Source organism: Onychomys torridus, chromosome 2, assembly GCF_903995425.1.
Source record: "Onychomys torridus chromosome 2, mOncTor1.1, whole genome shotgun sequence".
NCBI lineage: Eukaryota > Metazoa > Chordata > Mammalia > Rodentia > Cricetidae > Onychomys > Onychomys torridus.
In genome coordinates, this window is record NC_050444.1 from 164,075,885 (window position 1) to 164,091,674 (window position 15,790).

Genomic DNA, 15,790 nt, shown 5'->3' on the forward strand with positions numbered 1-15,790 from the left:
GGGGTCGGTAGACAGAGGCATCCAGGCGCATAAAGTCAGGGACCTGTCCTGGGGAGGTGAGCCAGTAGAGAACCTTTCAGAGACTGCAGCGTGCTCACTACTTTGCAGGTACCCCAAAGGGTGGGTCATTTTCCTGCTAAAATCGAAAGTGCAGGACTGGTTGTGGGAGGCCTTTGCGAGGCTGAGACCAAGATCTCTGCCATCTTATTAGGGATTTTTTCCATTCCTCAAAGCCCAGCCTGGTTTTTAGTCCAAGAGCCCCATGGGCCACATCCAGCCTGTGCTGAAGCATGGGTTTGCGGAGCGGCGGTGGCAGAGAAGCGAACACACAGCTCATTAAGTCTGGTTGGAGGTTTCTGCCTGCTTGTTTACAAATGTAAATCCAAGGCAGCTTGGAAAATAGACAATATAGAAACAGCAAAACTCAATTAGGTTCTGGAGAAATAAACGAGGCTCCTGTGAGAAGCGGGCTTTACTCAGGAGCCCGAGCGACTCAGGGAGCCGCAGGACATGCCCAGCCCCAACCCTGGCGGCTCTTTTTATATTTAATTCACTGGCCCACAGATGTGCAGTGACTCCAGGTTTGAAAATCTTATCTCAGAAGAAAGATGGGCTCTGTTATATGTTATCTTAAACTGTCATTTTCATACTTTGCCTGCAAGAGGGAGATAAGCCCATGGGGGGGAGAGCGCGAGATAGCCAGCCACAGGGACACTGGTACGTGTGCAGTGAAGGACAAGTGTGCTGCGGTGTATGTGGGGCCACCTGTCTGCCCCCACCGCCGTTTTTTGTTAGGTAGCGGAAATGATATGGCCTTCATTTCTTTATAAAAGCATTTGTTGTAGCAGTCATGTTTCAGTAAATTGGATGCTGACCATGGAGGCCTCTAAGGTGACAGACACAAAGCTCACACCTCGACCTGGTCGCAGCACCCAGCAGCTTCATTCACAGAGGGATGGCTGCGTGGGACAGTGTATAGGTGCTGGCAATCACCAGCTCTCCGCTGCTGGCTTGCTGGCTCGCTCCGTGGTTTCTCCTCCCCGACCCTTGGACGTTCTTTGCTGATTTTTTTTTTTCATGCTGTCTTTTGTCCTTCAAGGATTGAATGGCCCACGCTGCTTTCTTCTCCTCCAGTTATGCTGGTGAAGTAGGTGGGTGGTGAAGGGGGTCACCTGGGAGCCCTCTTGCAGAAGCCCTCCAGGGAGGCAGGCAGCAGGGCTGATGTTCTTGGGACCTATGATGGCAAGGCTTAGGTTTAGCATCCTTGGTGATGAACTTGTGTCCTGGTGTGGGACTGACACCTAGTGGTGGCCCTTTCTGCTTCCCCCATGGGCTCACGTTGGGAGCCCTGTGTGCTGAGAGGGTATTTCTACCCCTGCTGCAGATGAGTTGGTGTCTCCGGCATAACCGTTTATCCCCCAAAGGGGAAGAAAGTCTGTGCCAAATTAGGATGGCAGATTGTTCCCGATGGCAGCACCGTTGCCCTGTGCTGTTTCTGAAAACATACGAGGAGTGAGTTCACCTCACACACTTTATTTCCGTCATTGACAAGCGGACCCTGTGAGCATGGATGTTGCAAGGGGAAATAGCACTGGGGCCAGCAGGGTGTCTTGTCCCGGGGGGACTGTGTGTCCAGCTCATCTCACAGCTGCGGCCGCTGTCACCACCCACCCTCTGTGATCCTGAGGGTGAGGAATTGTGGTCACCTACTCTTGCCACCCAGACTGATCTTGACCTCGATGTGTCTTCCCCAGTCTTTGTCTTTTGGAGCAGCGTATGTCTGCAGTGCATGTCATAGGCCAGGGCTCACTTTGGTGGAAAGTGGATAGGTCCAAGGCCTGATGGAGGACCCACTGGCCACTAGGTGATGTAGTCAAGAAAGCTAGGGAAATTCCTGAACTTCCTCCCCATGTGGGACAAACCCCCTACCAACTCAGTGTGCCAGCCTCAGTGTTCCCACCGCAGGGTGACAGGCTTGTTCCATCTTGGAGTGATTCCCTGGGATGTGACCGAGAACTTGCCGAGACCCTGCAGTCCACAAGCTGCCACCCTCAGCATTGCATTCGCGTGGGAAGGAGCAAGGCCGAGGAGCCTGGATCAACTCTGAGTGTGTGGGTGGGAAACAGGCCCCCAGGTGGGGTGGAGTGGACATTGGGTATTTTGGGACTCCGGATAGCAGCAGGGAGCAGCAAGATCTGTGAAGGCGAGATCTCATGTCTGTGGGGAAGGTGAGGCTGCGTGTCTGTGGGGATGTAGTAAGGACGTCTGAGCAAGTGACAGCTGAGGCTGTTGTATTATCATGGGCCACAGAACCAATGCCAGAGCTGGGGTGGGGGCAGGATGAGGGTCAGCTACTGACTCCCTGCTGGCTCTGGCCCCCAGGAGTGTGGCAGCTAGCACTGGACACAGAAACTAGCCTTGAGAGTAGATATCTCAGGCTGTGAGCAGGTGGCTCGGCCTGGCATTTGTCTGCCCTGTTGGCTGTGGAAGGTGCTGAGTGGGGATTCCATATCTGCCCCTGCAGCAGTGAGAAAGGGATGGGGCTCCGGTGCTCTCTAGAGCTTTGGTGGTGAGGAACTGTTCTGGCCTGCAGGAGAGGCAGCCAGGCAGCAGGCAGCCGAGGGATGACAAAGACGGTTTTAAAATGACTGGAGCATGAGTCTTCTGGTGGAAGAGGCTTTGCGTACTCGGGCTCTAAGGAGCCTTCTCCAGACGGTCGCTGGAGCTGATTCCTGTCACTTGGGCTGCTCTCTGAACTCACTGACTCCACCCAGCCTTTCTCTGCTACACAGTTTTTGTCCTCGCCAGTCTTTCTGGAGGGATGGTCTGCAGGGCCCTGACACAGCCAGGGTCCCCAGCTGTAGAATCTGAAATCCAGGCTGCTGTCCCTGGGCTTGGGGCTACCTGTTCTCAGCTGCTTATAGACCAGCTGGACCCCACGGAGGATGGAAGGCCAGTCCACCTCAGCCCACATCTGTGAGGATGCGTCTGTCAGCTGAGATCAAGAGAGCAGCCCTGTCACTGGGAGAGCCTGGGTCAGGCAGAAGCCATGGCTCACCTGGAGGGCTGTGGGTGTGCAAATGAGCCCAATGCTGAGATATCCTTGTAAAACAGAAGCCTGTGAACAGGAGGGTGAAGAGCAGGTACATCTAGAATGAGGAAGAGGTCACTGTGAACAGGAAGGCATGATGGGCAGGGGTTCCTGCTGCTCCCAGTCTTGGGAGGGGGCAGCGGGGACACCATGCCAGCGTGTGCTCCGCCCTGCCCTGCTGAGGTTGGGAGAATGCACTGCACAGGTGTGCTTTGGCAGTTGGGTGGTTCAGTCTGGAATGCGATTCTTCAGCTAGGCTCGGCCTCACCCCAGGTGACTGACCCCTGTGGAGTTGTGGGTCTGTGCTCCAGAAAAGCATGCCTGTGGGCAGATGCTGCCACCTCAGGGCTGTAACCACTTGCAGCATCTCAAAGTGCTGCGCTGGATCTGCTGGCAGGCATGGTAGCCAAACCCTCTCTGAGGCCCCTGTTGCTCTGCAGAGACCTCAGCATGACATCCCATCTGCCTTCACTTGCACGTGGAGAGGACTTTCCTAGAGCCTCAGCTCTCCCAGGCCTGGGTTAGAGATGGAGACAGTCTGCATGAACTGTGTGTGATCAAATGGAGACCCCCTATGTTCAGTTGGGGGGAGGGGTCCAAGCCTAGAGAAGACTGCAAAGACAGCCCATCTCCTACCTGCAGCCTCCCTTGCAGGATGCATTCAGACTGCAGCAGCCGGCACCTGGGCATGCTAGTGAGTCTGAGAGTGGAGATGGAGAGGCATCTGCAGGCCCGGGCTCCATATGGGAGAGCTGGTGTGGTCTACCAGTCCCCACTTTGGACCCTATCTTATGAGACTGCTTTTCATTTAGGTCACATGTGTGAGCCAAGAGCAAGAGGTTCCTGTTCACTGCCACCATCCAGGTCTCGGGTCATCTCAAATGATGGAGCCAGCTTCTTCTCTGGGGGAAGCCTCCTCATACCAGGAGGCCCCAGACGTGAGTTGAGACTGTGGGCACATGCTGGGTGGCAGATGGGGTAGATGTGGTTCAGTGAGGCAGAAGCTTGTGTGTGTGTGTGTGTGTGTGTGTGTGTGTGTGTGTGTGTGTGTGTGTACATTGCTGTCCATTGCCCTAGTGTCTGGATTCAGGGTTGGCTGGTTATGTCCAGCTGGGGTCCCTGATGATGGCCCCAGGAACTTACAGGGCTGTTGAACCTCGAAGCTCCTCTAGCATGGCCCTGCATCCAATCATGCTGTCTTATAGGGAGATGGTAATTCTGCTAATTACCTAAATCTGAGCTGCTCACACAGGGAGGAGATGAGAAGTGTGTGTGAGCATGTGTGTTGGCCAGAGGTCAGCGTTGAGTGGCTGTAGCTTTCCCCCTTATTTTCTGAGGCAGGGTCTCTCACTGAGCATAGAGCTCACCACTTGGCTAGACTGTCTGCCGGTGAGCGCTGAGCCCCTAAGATCCTCTTGTGTCCCCCTCCCTGTCCTGGGATTGCAGGCTTGTGTTGCCACATCTGACTTTTTACATGTGTGCTGAGGGCCTTGTGTGTGCACGGTAAACACTCTCCACCGAGCCACCTCCCAGCCCTGACACTGATTTTTAAAAGCAGATTAGAAACTCCTCCCTGGTTCCTTGGCTCTTTATGAAGCTAGGGATTAGAGACTTGAGTCTGGACTGGTAAGTCCTAGGTGTGAGGAAAATAGCTTCCACGGGCGTGTCTGGAGTCTTTCTGTTCCCTTAAACATGAAGGCCCAAGGGCTTGAATGTGAGCCTGTCATTTGAAGGAGAGGAGGCTGTACTCTCTAGGTAACTCCTTGCTCAGGTGTTAGAGATGGTGACTCCCAGAGCTTTCTTAGTGGGTGGTCCCAGCTCTGTGCACCTTGGACTGCAGCCTTGGACTGTGTCTTGAGAAGAGGATGCCAGAGCCATGGCTTGGAGCTCGGTGAATCCTCTACACTCCACGTCACAGGACCTGGGGAATCTTGCCCATCTAATTCCTGACTCTATAGGTAGAACTGTACATTCTCCCTCAGAAAGAGGCTGTGGGCTCAGCAGGTGCTCAGAGGGACCCACGCTCCATGTATGTCCCATCATTCTAGGCCAGACCCTCATCTTAATATTCAGTGAACTAAGGCAAGGGAGGTCACATGGTTGTGATGATGATTAGGGTGAGGGGTAAGGTTGGGCCTGGGTTCCCTACTTGGGGTCATGGTGCTTCATTCACAGTTTGCCCCTCTGACCAGCCCAGGAAGCTGGCATGAGTGACGGCCATTGAGAGAAAGAGAGCCCTGGAGTCAGGGGCCCTGCAGCCTGTGATGGGCGGGCAGAGGGTTCCCTGCAAGAGCCTGTGTTCCCTGGGGTGGGGCTCTGGATGAGAAGTTTCCTGAGACTTGAGAAGTTCTAGGCTCTTCTTGTGTTTAGGGAAGTGTGCTCTCACATGACTCCTCCAGAACCCCATTTCTGGCTGCTTTGGAGTCAGGGGAGGCAACTGTTGGGGTAAATGTGCTGTCCCTTGACTCATCTTGAATCCTGGCTATGTGGCTGCCCCCAACCTGCTGTTTCTCCTGGGCCATGATCACAGACTGCTCAGACCAGGTTCCAGGCTGGGCTTTCTCATGCACGCCCGAGCTCTGATATACTGTTCCTTCAGGCTGTCACTTAAGATGCCCAAGACAGCCTGTGACACTGAAAAGGCAATGAGATAAATTTAAAGTAGAGTGGTGCTGAGGAGCCTGGAAACAGGGAGTGGTAGGTGAGCCGAGGAACAGCTGTGTTTCACCCTATAGAGTGCCTTAGCGGGTTCCTGGCTCTGTGTGATGACAGGTGGAGCCAGGCCCTGGGAAGCTCTGTAAGTGGGGGAGGACCCAGGCCTCAAGGTGGGATCCCCCTTTGACCTGCCCTACCTAGATTGTTACTGTCAGCCTGTGATGTGGCCTTGTCACCAAGCACAGTTCCACCAGCACCATTAGCCCCAGCACTGTATGGGAAGGGGGCATAGGCAGTGTTTACCCTGCTGTCTGTGGCTAGCTCATCTTGCGTCTTGGACCTGGGCTTGCCCACATCAGAGTGCCTGCTCCAAAAGGCAGGTGAGAGCAGTGCCGGGCCAGGCTACTTCTATGAATCCCATTTCTGATAGGAACTTGGGGATCGTGCTGTGTGCACACAGGTGGGGCTGGGGAGTCAATCAGATGTACCTCAGAAGCAGGCCTCCCTCTGCAGCAGTGACCACCCCTATCTTCTACCTGAAGCTACCTGAGTTCAGGAGAGGGTGTTATCATTCAATTATAAACCCGAGTGTCTGGCTTTTCTCTTAGAAAATCATCTACTGGTGTTAGTCAAGGACTAGGACTAGAGTTCCTTGGGTTTGAGGGACTGTCAAAGGGGAGCTGCTGTGAGGGACCAGGCCCAAATATGCATCTTTATCAGTCAAGTGACACAGAGAAGATCCACCCTGGAAGCTCTTTGCCTATGTGAAGTGTCTCTAGGGACCAGCCACTGGCTTTGCTGGTACTCCTCTGCACATCTACCCCTGACCCCTCCTCTGGCCCTTTCCATAGGAAAACGTGTGGTGCAAGCGCAGAAGCTGGCTGATGTGGACAGTGAACTGGCCGCCATGCTGCTGACCCACACTCGAGCTGGCCAGGGGCCCCAGGCTGTGGGCCAGGAGGCAGATGCTGTGCATAGGCGCAAGCTGGAAAGGATGCGGCTGGTGCGCCTGCAGGAGTCTGGAGGGGATTCTGGTAGCCGCAGGATCAGTTTGCTGGTGAGAGGCTGCCCATGGTGTACCTGTCCCCAGAGTCGGTCCCTCCTGCCCGCAGTCCCTCACCTTCCTCCTACACCCTGTTTGCAGGCGAGGAGAGAAGTAGACATTTTGGCCACCAGGGGATATTTTCAGGTTGGAAACCTTTTACTAAAAGGTTTTGCACACTTGGGGACCAGAGCTTCAGTATCGTTACTTCAAATGAGTTCATGTCCAAAGGCCTTTTAGGCAGGCACTGCCCCCTCTGCGGTCTCAGCCTCCTTGGCACTGGATCTGAGGGGCTCAGTGCAGCTGCAGGCTAGGAACCCTCGTGAGGCAGGAGGCAGTTAGGCCTCACAGACTGGTTATCAGGTGTGGACCCAGACTGAGGTTGTTGGATGCTGGGCTACCACTCGGGGCTTACATCTCCTCTGTGGACTGTCATCCCAGGCAGGTTTCGGCACCATGCGGGGCACCTGTTGGGTGGGCCCTGTGGCCGTGAGGTTATTTCTTGTTTGACATCACTGTTCCTAATTCCCTAGGCTATGCCTGGTACATTTCCTTGGTGGTTAAAGGAGTCTCTTAGGAGAATTTGGGATGGAGGCAAGCTGGGATGTGGTACTCTGTTCTATTCTGACAAGCACTGAGATCCCTGGAGTATGGGGGATAGGCAGTACTTCCAGGCCACATGGCTAAAGAAGGAGAAATTGATTTCCAAAATAAATCTGATGCCTCAGGGAGTGGGGGCCGGCAAAGCAAGGACTCAGAGGGGGTGTCAGATGTGGCCCCTTGTGTTTATAGGCCCAGCAGAGTGTCCGTGCACAGCACTCACGGGACCTGCAGGTCATTGATGCCTACCGGGAGCGCACCAAGACAGAGAGCATCACCAGTGTACTGAGCCAGGCCATCACCACCCACCACACACTGTATGCCACACTGGGCACAGCTGAGTTCTTCGAGTTTGCACTTAAAAACCCGCATAACACTCAGCACACGGTGGCCATTGAGATTGATAGCCCGGAGCTCAGGTAAGAGCTGCCACCCAGCTGGCTCTGAGTGTGTGTGTGTGAAGCCCCTGGGCCGATGCACCTCTGACATGGAAGCCAGTCTGGCTGTCCCCTGTCCCCTCATCTGATGTTCTTGGGGTGGTAGGTGTATTTTCTTTACACACTATGGTCCCCACCATTGACCCTGCCCCTCTAGCATCATCCTGGACAGCCAGGAGTGGCGGTACTTCAAGGAGGCCACTGGCCTGCACACACCGCTGGAGGAGGACATGTTCCACCTGCGTGGCAGCCTGGCACCCCAGCTCTACCTGCGACCCCGGGAGACTGCCCACATCCCCTTCAAGTACCAGAACTTCTCTGTGGGTCCACTGGCTCCACCACAGGTGTGAAGACAGGGAAGTGCTGTCCCTCCAGGTGGCAAAGGGGAGGAACATTTCTCTGTATTTGCAAATGTCCCTACTCAGCCTGCGTCTGCATCAGGGTACCCCTGACTGCTGCCTGCCCCACCTGTCACCCAGTGTGCCCTCCTCTCTGGTGCTATGTGCAGCAGCCCGGATCCTCTCTTTCTTCTGGTGTGTGTCAGGGGAGGGCATACCTGTACCATCCCTATGGTTGGCCCCTTCCCTTGTGTGTGCTCTTGCACAGAAACAGCAGAGTGAGGGGGAGGGACCCACTGAAGCTCTGGTCTCTTTTGCAGTTAGTTCTGCAGTCACTTACAAGGGGATTGAGGAGTCCCAGTTCCTCACATGTCCAGCTGGCTCTGTGGACAGGCCACAGGGCAGTGACTGAATTGGGTGGGGGAGGCTGGCAGTTAGCCAGCCTGAGAACAGCATGGTGACACCTGGAGCTCACGGCCCTGGCTGGTCCAAGTTCTGATTGTCACCTGACTCGCCCTGACCCACCTATGCTGCTCCCTGTCTCACAGACCTCCGCTGAGATGAGCTCAGAGAAGGAGTCTGGACCCCTTTGGAAGTGCAGTGCCATGCCTACTAAACATGCCAAGGTAGGGGGACTCGGAATGTCTTAGAGCAAGTCAAGTGTCTGAGTACGCCAAGCATGTGATGTCTGCTGTGAGACCTTGACCCTTCCTCCTCTCTTCCTGGGTAGGCTTCTAGACTGAAATAAGATGTGACAGGGACAAGGAGGCCACAGCTGTGCCTAGACACTGGCACATGATAGGGTCCAGCGTGGGTGGATCACCTGGCAGCTTTGTGCAGCCTTGGCTCTGTGCACAGGAAGCTGGTTGTCCTAGTGGCTGCCAGCTACTGCCCCCTCAACACAGCTGTCATAGCACATGGCCACTTGGCAGCATTCTAAAGGTGTGTGTGTGTGTGTGTGTGTGTGTGTGTGTGTGTGTGTGTGCACTTGTGATGGATAGGTAGGTAGATAGAGGCATAGGTCGCTAGGTAGATAGATGGATGGATGGATGGATGGATGGATGGATGGGTGGATGGATAAATGGATGGATAGATAGATAGATAGACAGACAGACAGATAGATAGATGGAAAGATGGGGGATGCTCTTCCTAGAAATAAGCCTTTAGACACGTTCTCTCAGCAGCCTACTGAGAGGGTGGTCTTTGGAAGAACTGAGATTTTACCCTCTTTTGTAGGAAAATTCCTGTTGTGGTACTTTGGTCTCCCTCCACTTCCTACAGGCCTTACTTAGTGTAGTCTGGACAGAGGGTGGCCTGAAGGCCGCCATGTTCCTGAGTCTCACCATGTGCAACCCTTGCACTGTGTACCCACCAGCCGCAGTTCCTATGAGAACTTGTGTCTGGTCTGTAAGCAGAGCCTTGGCCTTACCTGTGTGGAAGGAATGCATGCATTGTTTTGTGCTGCAGATGGTGTCTGAGTGTGAGTGTGTGTGTGTGTGTGTGTGTGTGTGTGTGTGTGTGTGTGTGTTGACACTGTCACCAGTAGAACTGGCTGGGGTCCTTTTGCTTAGGCAGGAAGACCCTCTTCAGGTTCCCATCTCTGCTGTTTCTCCCTTTTGCTGTTTGTTGGGGGTGGCAGCAGCAGCGGCAGCAGCAGTAGCAGCAGTGGCAGCAGCAGCAGCAGCGGCAGCAGCACCCTCTGCAGCCACAACTCTCACCAGGTCGCTGGACACTTAGCTCAGTGTTAGTTCTGCGGAAGCCATGGAAACCAGGGCTCCTCACCTCTGACAGCAGCTATTGTTACAGTCCTGGGCCTAGCATAGCCAAGACTTGGCCCTTGGAGACTGGACTGCTTCTGGAACTCTCCCAGCCCAGGACTGCAGATTGTCTTCTCTGGCTCTGCACGGCCTCCTTCAGCCTCTGTCCTTGCCCCTCGCCCCAAGTCTGTCATTCCTGTCTTGTCCCTGCTGTGACCACTCTGAACTGCTCAGCTGTCTTTTGTTGCTATGGCTACTGTTATAGATGTCACTGCTCAGGAGGCAGCTGCTGCTCCCTGTCACTCTGTTGCTGTGGTGGGCTGCCTGTCCCCAGGCTGACTCCTTTGTGGTTATCAAGGCAGCGGTAGCTCGCCGCTTAGGCAGCTTGGCCTGCCAGACACTCAGCTTCGCTTCTTCAGCTGCAAGTAGCTGGCTGGTCTGCTGAAAGCAGGCAAGAAGAGAAGCCTTTCAAGTTAGCTTTAAAATTGAAGAATGCTTACAGGAATCCAGATTCAAACTAATATAAGGTGTATTTTCAGAAAGATCTCACTCCCCCACCTGCCTTCAGCTCATTTCTTCTCAGTATGCCGTGTGTGTGTGTGTGTGTGTGTGTGTGTGTGTGTGTGTGTGTGTGTGTGTTGTATACGTGTGTCTCTGCACGTGTGCACTGTGAGTGCCTGTAGTGACCAAAGCTTCCACCATTGCACCGCCTGTCCATCAGTTCTTCTGTATAGGCAAGTGTTTTTGTAACTGTGTCGACAGAGGAGCATTTCTAGTTCTGGTCTCCTTGGTGTAGGCATCTCCTCCTTCCCTCCACTGGGATCGTAGGGCCTGTGCTGTGCTCTGTCCCTAAACACAACACCTGGCACCACCATGGAACCTGGTGAGGTTCAGGGCGAGACCCCTCTGCAGTGCTGCACAGACATCCCAGCCTATGGAGGTGGAATCCAGATCGGAGTAGTTCTTGGTGCCGCTGGGTGGCTAGTTGGTCCACTGGATTTTAGGAGTGTGCCTTGCAAAAGCTCAGGGATTGGCATGTCTGTGAGTGCTCCCCATCCTGAGTGCCACCCCAGATCCAGTCCATTGATCCCTTCACTTGTGCACCTACGGATGCATTTCAGTGTCTGTCTTTCCCATCTAATTTTGGGGATGATGGTGAGATTCTCATGCTATCCTGGGGGGTCCACGAAGTTACCACGTGCCCATCTCTGCAGGTTCTTTTCCGGGTGGAGAGTGGCCGGCCCATTGCAGTGCTCTGCCTGACTGTGGAGCCCCAGCCCCATGTGGTGGACCAGGTCTTCCGCTTCTACCACCCAGAACTCACCTTCCTGAAGAAGGCCATCCGCCTGCCTCCCTGGCACACACTTCCAGGCAGGTCCCCCATGTCCCTGTGGCTATCATTGTGCAGGCTCAGCTAACGGGAAGAGGTACTTCCAAAGTTCTGACCTGCCTTTATGGTTTGAAATAGAAGCTTCCAGCTTTCTCTAGGGTGACAAGGTGCATATTTGGTGGCTGGTTCTACAAAAAGTTCATGGCTCCCATGACCCAGACCTATCCCCGTCAGGCATGAGGGTGTGTGGGGCTGGTGGCGTCCTGATGATGGCTCAGTATTGACGATTCTTCGATTATGTGTGGCCACTCCCTCTGATTGACAGCCTGGTGAGACTGAGGAATGTGCTGGGTCAGTCAGGGCAGCAGCATCTGCACCCGTAGTCATGCACTGTGTGTGTGTACTCTGGGCTAAGGGCAGGGTTATCCTTTTCTCCATTCCCAGGTGCTCCTGTGGGGATGCCCGGTGAGGATCCCCCAGTCCACGTCCGATGCAGTGACCCGAATGTCATCTGTGAGGCCCAGAACGTGGTATGCCATTCTTGTCAGCCCCACTTGAGCAGATCCTTTGGGGAACTCCCTCCCATCCACACTGCATCCCCACAGCCCCCCATTGAGGGTTCCTTCTGCAGGGCTGTGGGGAGGCTTGGCTGTCCTGACATCGTGAGGAAGGCTTCATGAAGGAGATTTCAGGTTTTCTGCTAGCAGATCTGTTCCTTGATTATCTGAGTTTAAATCTGAAGAAAAGGCATAAGGCAGAATGAGCTGAGCATGGTAATTGAGGCACTTACTGATTGCCGTTACGTCGAGGGTAGGGCACTAATTGTATTATGACTAGGTGGGAAGCTGGATAGAGTTGGTGGGATATAATTATTGGAATCCATATAAGATCAGGAAGCTGTGATTTTCCTGAGCAGCAAGCAAAGCAGTGAGCCCCAACGCATAGAGAAGATGAAGGCATCACATGAGGGTGGGGCTGTGCACACCTGCCTTGCCTTGCCCAGCTGCAAGCACCTGGCCAGGTGCAGCCCAGCAGAGGACATGGGTGGCTGTGAACCAGTGTGCCCCGTGCTGTGTTTGGCAGGGTCCCGGTGAGCCACGAGATGTGTTTCTTAAAGTGGCCAGCGGTCCAAGCCCGGAGATCAAAGACTTCTTTGTCATCATCTATGCGTAAGCACAGACACAGATGGGGAAGGGGCAGAGTGAAGTCAAGGGACCTGACTCTTCCTAGGCATCATGGGTACTGATGCTTTGCTCTTTGAGGAGAGCAATGAGTCAGACTGAGCTTGGAGACCAACCAGGCCTTGGTGATGGCATGCCCTCTTCTAGAGTAGCACAGTAGCCCAAGAGATAGACGTGACATATGTCCTCCAAGGAAGGGATAGTGCAGCTTTCTGGCCCAGAGCCAGCCCCAGATGACTCTTACCACCCCCACCCCCTCAGCGGATTCGCACTGAGCCCTGAAGTCAACTGGAGCTCAGCCCCTGTATTGGTGGCTGTCTTCATCTTCTGCACCTGAAGACTGGTCAAGCCACGCCTTGGCTTTTCACCCAGCTAAACAGTTCCAGTTGGAGCTCTCTGGGAGCCCTTTAAAACTGGAGCAGCCTAGGATGTGTCCCATGTGGCTTCTGACAATGGGACTGTGGGAGTTAGCTATATTTGGGGGTGAGGGGCTGTGCAGCACCCGCACCATATGAACATGTCTCCTTGGTTCCTTGTAGCAGCCTGTAAACATGTATTACCCCTTGTCCCATTTTATAATAATGCCATAGAATCTCAGAGCTCTGATGTCAAGCCCTGAGCTCAGGCTTGCAGCCTCCAGACATGGTCCTCACTGTCCTAAGGCTTGGCCATGATTCAGTTTTCCGGACTGCACACTTGTGCAGAGCTCACATTTTCGTCACCTGATGAGCATTTCTTAAGCATCCCCAAACTCAGCAGTGCCCTGAGACAGACAAACTGCATAACCCCAGCTTGAGAGATTCCAGATTAGGGCAGGGTGGCTAGCTCCAGCCCAGCACACAGGGTTCCCATCCATTGTGGCTTCAGGCAGCTCTCCCTGTGGCCGCTTGGCTTCCAGCCGCCCTGGAGCCCTCCTCCAGTGAGCTTTCTTCCAGTGATGCTGCCCCGCTATGATGTGTCCATGATCCCTGTCATCTGCAGGGATCGCTGGCTGGCGGAGCCTGTGCAGACATGGCAGGTCTGCCTCCACTCCCTGCAGCGTGTGGACGTCTCCTGTGTCGCAGGACAGCTGACCCGTCTGTCCCTTGTCCTACGGGGGACACAGACTGTTAGGAAAGTGAGAGCCTTTACCTCCCACCCTCAGGAGCTGAAGGTATGGCCCTTCTTGGAGGTGGAGTTGGGAGGTCTCTTCACTTCTCTGAGTCCATTCCTGCCCAGCCTGCAGAGGCACAGGGTGGCTGGTGGCAGCTTTGACATCTCCTTCACACTGCCTTTTGCTGGATGCGGTGTTGAGGATGAGGGACCAATATGTACCCCAGAGGCTTTTAGGATTATTAAAATTGACTCTCAGGAGCTGTGTCACCTCAAGAGGGCTGTGGCCTGACCTCTCTCTTGTCCTTGAAGACAGACCCTGCAGGTGTCTTCGTGTTACCGCCTCATGGGGTGCAGGACCTTCATGTGGGCGTGAGGCCGAGGAGGGCTGGCAGCCGCTTTATCCATCTCAACCTGGTGGACATGGACTACCACCAGCTGGTGGCGTCATGGCTCGTATGCCTCTCCTGCCGCCAGCCTCTCATTTCCAAGGTCTGTGTAAACAGTGGGGCCAGGCAGGAGGTCAGGGGCACCATAGGGCCTCTGCGGTGTCTTGTTGGGGGGGATGGTGTTACCTGGCCCAGGGACCCAGCAACCCAGATCCAGGCTCTGTGTGAGATGGCTCTGGATGCTGCTGGCCTGTCTTGGTGGATAGCCCAGGATCGGTGGTTAGGTGGAGCACCTATGCTCAGGAGTACTCAGGTTGGGCCAGTGGCCCTGTGTCTCTTGTTCCATTTCCTCCCCAGGCCTTTGAGATCACCATGGCAGCAGGTGAAGGGAAGGGTGCCAGCAAACGGATCACCTACACCAACCCGTATCCTTCTCGGAGGACCTACCACCTGCACACTGACCACCCTGACCTGCTGCAGTTCAAGGAGAACTCCTTCCAGGTCAGCCTTGAGGGCTGGTGGGTGCTGCGGGCCATAGTGCTGAGCTCAGGAGCAGGTCTGCTTCCAGCTGGCAGGCTCTAGAAAGCTGGGGACACTTATACCTTCTGGGGAAGGTCTTCAGGTGGCAGGTGAACATCATGGCCCTGTGTCCTCCACTGCCACCGCAGCAGGTGGATTTCCTCTGAGGAGATGTAGCTGACCTGTGAGGGTGGAAGCAGAGGACGGGAGTGTGGGGCCTGTTGAGGGCACAGTCTGTTAGTGGGTTGAAGGATCCCTCATTCCTTTGCCCATCATCAGAGTGGTGCCTAGGAAAGGGGTACCACCTGGCTCTCTGCACAGTCCTGAGTCGGCACCAAGCAGCAGCAGCAGCAGCAGCAGCAGCCAGCGCCGCCGCTGCCTCCTCCGCCTTAGGCCTATGTGGGCCAGCCTGGTCCTCACAGCCTCTGTCACTCCAGGTGCTGGGTCTCCAGCCAGCCTGGATGTGCCGTAGGTGGAGAGTGTTTCACCCGTGTGCCGGACTGTCTCAGTTATAGAAACTGCTTCAGAAGAGTGGAGGCCCAGGCGAGCACTGAGGTTCCTGTGTTCTTGCAGGTGGCGGGAGGAGAGACCTACACCATCGGCCTGAGGTTTGTGCCAAGTGGCAGTGCCGGGCAGGAGGAGATCCTGATTTACATCAATGACCATGAGGACAAGAACGAAGAGACATTCTGTGTGAAGGTGCTCTACCAGTGAGGGACAGCTGTGTGGCCAGTGCCCATTCCCTCCCTGCAGACCCCTCCCAGCCTTGCCATCTGTGACTCAGGACGGGCCTGTACGGCCTGTGGAGCTGGCTGAGTGGAGAGAGGCGGTGTTCCTGGTCATGGCACAACACCTCAGCTAAGCTGAGACTAGTCCTCTGAGGGAATGTGGCCTCCAGGTGGCCATGGCAGTGACCCCACTCTGCCCATGGCACACACAAGGCCATGTTACTCCTCACACCTCTCAGGCTGTCACCGTCTAGAGCAAATTGTGCTATACAAGTCATCCCCAATGACAAAATTATGTTTTTCTTACCAGATTTAGTATGAACATAATATATTTTAATTTGTTATGTATTTTATACAGGAATTCTTTTGTATCTGTTTTTTTTTTTTAAGTTATTGAATGAAGCAGTTAACTTCTACAGAGTCTCTTCTGGTGTTTTCTGCGGTTCCTCGTGCTGGGGTGATAGAGTTGGGGCCTGCTGCCCTCTGGCTGTGATACGGCTCCTGATGCTGGAGCTGTGGTGTCTCTGCCTTGTCTTGCTGGGAGAGAAGGAAGCAGCACTGAGCAGTGGTGATGAGAACTGTATTGGTGGAATTATTAAGGCCACTCCACGTAGTTAAAGGGAGGTTTACT

At 54.5% G+C, this 15,790-nt stretch overlaps 1 protein-coding gene across 5 annotated transcripts in view; it reads left to right on the plus strand.

The window, feature by feature from the left end:
* The window catches only part of Nphp4 (nephrocystin 4), an 88,282-nt gene extending 72,718 nt beyond the window's left edge, over positions 1 to 15,564 (plus strand). For 3 of the 5 annotated variants that reach the window (XM_036177569.1, XM_036177568.1, XM_036177567.1), the window contains 11 exons: positions 3,904 to 4,029; positions 6,598 to 6,803; positions 7,581 to 7,807; positions 7,983 to 8,169; positions 8,712 to 8,789; positions 11,135 to 11,291; positions 11,695 to 11,780; positions 12,334 to 12,419; positions 13,413 to 13,584; positions 13,836 to 14,413; positions 15,005 to 15,097. In XM_036177569.1, coding sequence (XP_036033462.1) covers positions 3,904 to 4,029; positions 6,598 to 6,803; positions 7,581 to 7,807; positions 7,983 to 8,169; positions 8,712 to 8,789; positions 11,135 to 11,291; positions 11,695 to 11,780; positions 12,334 to 12,419; positions 13,413 to 13,584; positions 13,836 to 14,413; positions 15,005 to 15,038 — 1,937 coding nt within the window. In that variant the 3' untranslated portion in view covers positions 15,039 to 15,097. Of the gene's footprint in view, positions 1 to 3,903; positions 4,030 to 6,597; positions 6,804 to 7,580; positions 7,808 to 7,982; positions 8,170 to 8,711; positions 8,790 to 11,134; positions 11,292 to 11,694; positions 11,781 to 12,333; positions 12,420 to 13,412; positions 13,585 to 13,835; positions 14,414 to 15,004 lie in introns of all 5 variants that reach the window. The other 2 variants (XM_036177570.1, XM_036177571.1) reach the window with 2 other exon arrangements.
* Positions 15,565 to 15,790: the final 226 nt, after the last annotated feature.